This window comes from Silene latifolia, chromosome Y (assembly GCF_048544455.1).
Source record: "Silene latifolia isolate original U9 population chromosome Y, ASM4854445v1, whole genome shotgun sequence".
NCBI lineage: Eukaryota > Viridiplantae > Streptophyta > Magnoliopsida > Caryophyllales > Caryophyllaceae > Silene > Silene latifolia.
The window spans coordinates 240185968-240194162 of NC_133538.1; the positions used below are offsets into that span (position 1 = coordinate 240185968).

Here is an 8195-nt window from a genome sequence, read left to right on the forward strand (position 1 = left end):
GTTTGTTAAGAGGTTTTCAAAGTAATGGCTATGGTTTTCAACTATATGTATTACAATGATTGACTACTCGTTCATCTATCTCATATGACTTAAGTATTTGTCTTGTATAATTTGGATAGTAGCGGTACACGTATATTTACGGAGTGATTTGGACAAAATTAATTGGAAGCATTTAAACATGAAACGATGTTTAAATAAAATTTACACGTATTTGTGCAACAAATATAAGAATCAAAATGGACCCGTAAATGGGACATTGGACCGTGTAAATGGAGTATAGTGGATGATTATAAACATAATCATTTCAATTTACTTGTGATACTTCCAAAATTTATCTTATAATTATATTTTTACATGTGATGTAAGATTGACAAATATAAGACAATTTCAACACTCCACTACTCACTACTTCACCCATCACTTCCTTCTATATACTCCAATTTTGTTGTTCATTTTTGTACACTACTACACTACTTCATTTTGCATGTAAAAAAAAATTGCTTCTCTCTAAAATTATTATACATCATTTACTAAGAAGTTAGTAATCAAAAATATTATTACTAAGAGTGTTAGTAATATTACAAATATTATCAAGGATTAATTTTATAAGTATCTAGTTAATACTTGTAAAATTATTTTGGGTGTTGTTCTTGGGTGCAACTTGAAGGAGACTTTCTTTTTGAAGGTTTTTCAAGGAGGATCATCCATTTCTTTTTAGCTCAAGAACAAACTAGATAGGTGATCTAGTTTGTGCCCATATTACCATAAAAATCTATTTAAGGAAATTGTTTTTCCTTAACCTTCATTTTTATGCTTTTATATTTGCATGCATGTTACATAGATCACTAAAATTATAAACAATGAGATAATTTAATATTTATTAGAGAGTCTAATATGGATCTATGATCTTTCAAGTGGTATCAGAGCTTAGGCTTGTAATTTGCATGTTGATTTTAAGCATATTAATAAATTATGAGATAATTTATAAAAACTCAAAAATTGTGTTAGAAGAGGTTTTAGCACGAAATTTTTGGGGCATGCATACCTACTGATCTCAAAAGGTTTGTGGTAAAAGTTGGCGATTTATGATGTTATTTTGCTATTTTTAATGGTTTTTTGGTAGAGAACCGAGTCAAAATGCCGTATTTTAGTTATAAATTGACTAAAAGAAGTTAAAAGTTGATTTGGGTCATGGAATTTTTATGGTGTTTCATGCATGTTTTCTACTGATTGTATGCAAAATGTTGAAGGTTTGTTTGAAGTTTTGCATGTTTATTGATTTTATGAGATAAAAGTCGATAAAAGTGAAATAAATTAATCATAATTTTGAAACATTTGATTCTGCCCTTGATAAATTTATGTACATTTGAAAATATTATTTAAAAGTTAAAAGTGAAATTTAAAATGTGGTTTCACCTTGTTTTGGTTAAAAACCGATAAATATCGATCTTTTTCTTCATAAATTTTATCCGAATTTTTGGGGCAATTTTTCTAACATTTTGGTATTCTTGGGAGTGTTCCAGAATACACAAAATTTTTGTTTCAGTTTTTTGGGTAATTTTTCAATTATTTTGGATTTTTACTTAAAAATTATGATTTTACCGATTAAATTAGCAAAATATCACCAAATCAAACTAATTATTCATCATAAAATTAGTGAGGACTAATTTTGAGGATCAAAACAGTTTGGACAATTAGTTTGGACTTAAATGAGATTTAAGAGTTGATTATTGATTTTTACAAGTTTAAAAATCAATTAAATCCACAAAACCCGAGATGGATACCAACGATTGATAGATAAGGAAATTTTGGCATCTTTTTACAGCATTTTAAGCATATTTATTTAAGTTTAGTGAATTATTATCATTTATTTAAAGTATTTATCTTGTTGCACCTAGTATGACCTAGTTTATTTTAATCGTTATTACCCGAAATGAATGGGAATAGCGATTTGTTTGTAATTAAATACGATCTCGTATTGTCGGTTTGTAATTAATTAATAGTTTTATTTATTTTATTAATTAATGTATAATAGGAACAACTATGTAATTCAATTGTAATAGTTGTTCTTACCGGTGTTTCCAAAACACGGATTACATCGAGACGGAGTCTATTTTTGGAAGGTGTTTCAAATCCCACAAGAAGTAGCCACTTATGGAATGAAGAGGCAAGGGACCAAGGAGTTGGTTTCCGATATGTAATAGTCTAGTTTTTATTAACTAGGTGGCCATACTAGGATTTTTCATATGCTTACTTGTTTGCTTGTTTTTTATTTTCGCGCATGCCAAAATCGCCATTCACATACATTTTATTTTTTGCGTTTTTCAATTCACATCATTTACATTCACCGAATTAGTTCACTTATAGGGAATTTATGACTAAATTGACAAGATCTCTCACATAGCTAAAATTAAGATTAGCCTTACAAATTAGTAACATTTATGAATCCCTTGTTCATTAGAGCCACACTCGCCCAAGCGGGGTGTTCTCTTTTTACCTTGGGTAAGTAGGGTGATAAAGGTTATCACGCGTCAAAATTGGTTGGACTCAATGGAGTATAAGACGGTCTTGTATTTCGGGGCTAGTAGATGGGTTTGTTGAAATCCGTCGACCAAGAGATCTCATGGTAGAATTTGTTTTTTGCAAGAAAGGCAAGCCACTTTTATTATTCCATAAAGGGCATAAATAGGCCAGATCTTACAAAGTAGAACCAACTAATATAGCCAATCAAACATTATAAGCTACCCGGAACATCACATGCCTACATGTAGGCAATACATATAATATCTTAGTACTTACAATAAACTGTATCCTCTTAACCACATACTGGATATCATGCTCGATACCCTGAAATATTCGGATGTTACGCTCTTCCCAAATGCTATAGACCAATGCTGCAACACAACTTGAAAACCATAGAGCCTTCCAATGTTTTTTTTTTTTTTGCTAAAATGTATGAATTCTCATTAATGGTCAAATATCCGCATTACAAACTACTCAAGGATCACAAATTTTAGTGCTAAAATTACATCAAGTGCACTCTAGACAACCAAAGTTTATCCTTAACAGTGATAAACCGAGGACTTAGAACACGAATATTAGTATGAATAACACACCAAATATGCTCAGCTATTAATTCAGGCCGTGAAACCTTAAAGAACAGCCTAGCTTCATTGCGTTTATTCCAGATAAGGTACCAAGCTGCCAAAAGAATAGCAGTGGTCACCTGTTTCCTCAACCTGCTCCATCTCTTCTTCATAATACTCTGCAATTGATTAGTAGCATCTAGCCTACCACCCAACTTCACCGCTAGATAACTATAAATTTCTTGACTGAATCTGCAATCTTGAAAGAAATGGGCATGACTTTCAGTAGCAAGGCCACGATACAAAGAATCGTCATCGTAGAAATCTGCAACTTGAATAACTTCTCCTTCAACATTAAAGCCTGACTTGAAATAAGCCAGGCAATGAAGCAATGCTTAGGACGAGACACTGCATTCCAAACAGATCTATGCCAGTCAACAACTGGTCTTTTATCTCTCAACCAAGAATAGCACGACTTCACAGAATAGTCACCAACACCTATACTCCATATTCCATCAGAAAACCCTTCCTTGATAGTATCACGAACATGACAAACTTTACTCCAATGCCAACTGGTATCAGAGGAAGGATTATAGGATTGCCAGGACTGCCGTTTTAAATAAACATGATGCACCCACTGGACCCATAGCTTATCAGGCTTCACTGAAAGCCACCAGACCAGTTTGCCAATGATAGCAACATTCCATATTGAACTGACTCTAAGACCAAGCCCCCTTCCTTCTGAGGGACACAAACCTTATGCCAGGCAAGTAAAGGAGCTTTATTATGCTCAGTACTCCCTTCCCATAAGAAATTCCTGCAAATGACATCAACTCTATTCATAACTCCCTTAGGCAACACAAATAAAGAAGCCCAGTAGTTATACATGGTAGAGAGCACTGATTTAACAAGGACAAGTCTCCCTGCAAAAGAAAGCTTCTTAGCTCCAAGATACCTTATCCTCTCAACTATTTTATCAATGAGAACCCCATAATCACTCTTTTTTAGTCTTCCTGCTGTAATAGGGACACCAAGGTATTTAAAAGGCAAGGAGCCTTCTTTAATACCAGAAACAGACAAGATCTCCTTCTTTAGCCCAGATGGCACACCATTGAAATAGGCACAGGACTTCTGTGGGTTCATCTTAAGCCCTGAAGCTCTGGAAAAGGATTCATAAGCCCTCAGCAAGACCATAATAGACTGTGCATCCCCTTTACAGAAAAGCAGCAAATCATCTGCAAACATCAAATGAGTAAGCCTTATAGGTTTGCAAAGGGGATGGAAGTGGAATGGCAGCTTCTCAGTAGCACAGTCAATGATTCTTGTGAAATATTCCATACATAGAGTGAAGAGTAGTGGGGATATGGGGTCACCTTGCCTCAGTCCTCTCTTGCCAGGAAAGAAACCAAATGTATCCCCATTCAGACTGAGAGTATAAGTAGCACTACTCACACATTCCATGATAAGCCTTCTGATAGAAACTGGAAAATTAAAAGCTTCAAGGATATCAGCTAAAAAATCCCAGCTAACTGAGTTATAGGCTTTCATCAAATCCATTTTAAACATACATCTAGCAGAGGAAAACTGTCTATTGTACAATCTCACCAGATCTTGGCACACCATTATATTTTCTAGTATACTTCTCCCTTTAATAAACCCTCCCTGATTCTTGCTAATCAACTCAGGTAAGACAAGAGATATTCTGTTGCACAAAATTTTTGAAACACACTTGTAGAGAACATTGCAGCAGGCAATCGGTCTGAATTGATGAACATAAGTAGGCATCTTGCATTTAGGTATCAGAGTAACATTGGTAGCATTCAACTGCTTGAGAAGTTTACCAGAATTAAAGACATCTTGAACTGCAGCACATACTTCATCACCAATAATACTTGTCAAGAGTCCTTAAAGAAGGCACTGGAATAACCATCAGGTCCAGGAGCTTTATGATCAGGGATTGAAAAAATGGTTGTTTTAATCTCCTGATTGGTCACAGGAAGAATAAGAATATCCTGAAGACTAGCATCACACACCTGTCCTCTCTTGATAATCTGAAAATTAACTTTGTCAGTGGGTACAGCAGTCCCCAAGAGCTCCTTGTAATAATTTAAGAAAGCATCTTTAACAGCCTGGGGTGCAGAATGCTTCTGACCCTTAGAATCTTTCACACAAAGGACCTGATTCCTGAGAACACGACTCCTTATGGCTCCATGAAAATACTTAGAATTGAAATCACCATCTTTACTCCATGCTAATTTGGCTTTCTAACTGAGAAAAGACATACAGTCAGCTTGCAATTTCTTGTACTCCTCCACAGCATGGGATTCCATATTCAACATTTGCTGATTACTAGGATCATCAATGAGATTGATCTGAATGGCCTCAAGATTTCTTAAAGCTACAAAGAGCTGCATTTTCAATATCAAAGCAAAATGATCTTTGTTGAACTGTCTTAGATGAACCTTCAAATTCTTCAATTTCCTAACCACTTGAAACATCTTAGTACCCTGACAATGCACAGTCCACCAGGCAGTTAACTTTGGAATAAAATTCTTTTCTTTACCCCACATATTGTAATATTTAAAAGGTCTCTTGAAACTATCAGACTGATCAGAACTCTTAATAATACAAGGAGTGTGATCAAAGGTTCCTTCAGGAAGGAAATGAGCATACATGGAAGGCATCTTCTGACTCCACTCACTATTGATAAGTACTCTGTCAAGTCTACTGAAAACTCTAGAGCCTTCATCCTGTTTGTTATTCCATGTATAATAGGCCCCTTGAGCAGGGCTATCAATTAGACCACAAGCATCCAAACAACTCTGAAACTCATCAATCTCTGCATCAGTGCTAGACCCACCAAGTCTCTCAGAGTGAGAAAAAACACAATTAAAAGCTCCAGCAACCATCCAAGGTCCATTAATAATAGATGCAAATTTGATAAGTTGATTCCATAAACTTCTTCTATCCACCAGATCATTAAATGCATAAACCATAGAAACATAAAATTGAGTGGAAGAGGCAACTTCAGTAACTTTCATGTTGATGCATTGAGCTGAAAAATCATAGAAATCAAGAATAAAAATAGCTGGATTCCAAAGTATCCAAACTCTACCACCTTTGTGCCAACTATTATTAGTAGCAATACTCCAACCATCAACTATTAAGCCATTTATAATATTTAGAGACAAGGCCTTAACCTTTGTCTCAAGGAGCCCAAACAAACCTACTTTGTTCATATGCATGAACCATTTAACATGCTTCTGTTTGGGAGGACTATTTAGGCCCCTAACATTCCAAAACCCTAGGTTATGCATTCCTCACCACAAGGTGAGGACCATTACCACTTATCCCAATGCCTACCTTGGGTGTAGGAGTATTCAAGGTTTCCAGGAAGGTATGTTGCCCAAATCTGTGAACAGTATACCCTCCTTCACTAATATCTTGTCTACTGAGTCTCCCAATTGTAGTAGCCTTGGCAGGAGCAGGAGCAGGCCCCATAGAGTATGTCCCAGAGGAATGCCAAACTACAAGAGTTTGAAGTTGTGTCTCAACAGGGGAAGCTGCTGCTACAACCACTGCAGAGGGAGATTGGACATGAGTCTTAACAGGTTTAGCTTTCTGAACATTCTCAGTAGCCTTGGTCTTAGGTTTCCAAACTTTGACAGCAGGTTTATGATTATTAGGCACCACTGCCTGTGTTTTCTTAGATCTCCTACACTCAGCAGCAGTATGCCCAATACCTTTACAACCAACACACACCACAGGCTTCTATTCAAACTCAACATCAATAATAACAAAGTCACCATGTTCATCTAAAAACTTAACTTTGTCAGGCAGAGGGTCGCCAATCATTAACTCAATCATAACTCTCGCATACCCAATCCTGGTTTTATCCTCTGTAGCCAAATCACACTTAATAAACTTCCTAATAAGTCCAGAGATACAAGTAAGACCTTTACCCCAAAATTTAAGAGGGAGTTTATGTAACTTGACCCACACAGGTACAGATTTAACTTCGTGCTTAACAAGTTCTACATCAGGGGTCCAAGGCTTAACTATGAGGGGTTTATTGTCCAAAAGAAAGTGACCTTGCCTTAAGACAACATCTTTAGCAGCCTTGGAGAGAAAGCGAACCATGAAAACACCATTAGGCAAAAAGGATAGTTTATCTACCTTAGGGTTAATCCATAGTCTCCTGATGTAGCCTTCAACAATATCCCAGGGAGGGTTAGCTCCTAGAATAAAACAGTAGACAGAATTCTTCCAGTAATCAAGCTCCACCTTCACCTCCACAGCAGTAAATTGAAGAACTCCAGAAGGCTTCTCTTCAATAACTGGTAAAGCCGTGACGTTTTTTCTAGATTTCGCCTCTTCTGTTTCATCCTCTGCCTCCTCTGTTACATCTTCTACCAAGACCTCAAGGTTCAACGGGGGAATTCCAACAACTTCATGAATGGCTTTCACCTTAAGAACATCCGCACTTGTAGGTACTTGGTTTGTTTTGGTTAGAGCAGGAAATTCTTCATTACTAGTATGAGAAAGAAGATCAAATTTATTATTACAAACAGTTTCTGAATTTTTTTGAATTTTTGATGAATTTTTTGGTGTAGATTTTGAAGGAGATTTTGCAACCGTCATTGCTGAAATCTGGGGTTCAATTTTTTTGGATTTTCGCAGCTTTTTTCTCTCTCTATCTCTAACCTTTCATTTCGATTTGCGTGATTTAAAGGAGCCTTCCAATGTTTCTTAGCTCTCCAGCTTACTATCTAGTTAAGCTCTCTTTTCAGCTACTTGGACCTTCCTGAGATCTTCATCCAATGGAGGAGCATGGACCAAATAGTTGAGGAAAAAGAACATCGAAAGAACAGGTGAGTATGAGATTCAGCATCCTGCTTGCACAAAACACACCAATTCACCAAACATATACCCCTGCTATTTAGTTGATCAATAGTTGCCAATTTATTTTGCATTACAAGCCCGGTGATAATGCCGTGCTTAGGTAGAACAGCTCTGCTCCACACAGATATAGGCCATCTAACCTTCTCAAACTTAGTTCTAAAAAGCTCATAAATCAAATCCATCTTCAGCTTCCCATTCTTGGCACAT

At 36.1% G+C, this 8195-nt stretch overlaps 1 protein-coding gene across 1 annotated transcript; it reads right to left on the reverse strand.

Annotated features, from left to right (window-relative positions):
• Positions 1-3025: 3025 nt before the first annotated feature.
• On the reverse strand, positions 3026-7727 carry LOC141630325 (uncharacterized). The gene is made up of 7 exons (XM_074443161.1): positions 6893-7727; positions 6431-6829; positions 5371-6312; positions 5014-5247; positions 3766-4948; positions 3568-3658; positions 3026-3451 (listed from the first exon to the last, which is right to left on the reverse strand). The coding sequence occupies exons 1-7, from the start codon at positions 7725-7727 to the stop codon at positions 3026-3028; spliced, it is 4110 nt and encodes a 1369-aa protein (XP_074299262.1).
• Between the last annotated feature and the right edge of the window lie 468 nt (positions 7728-8195).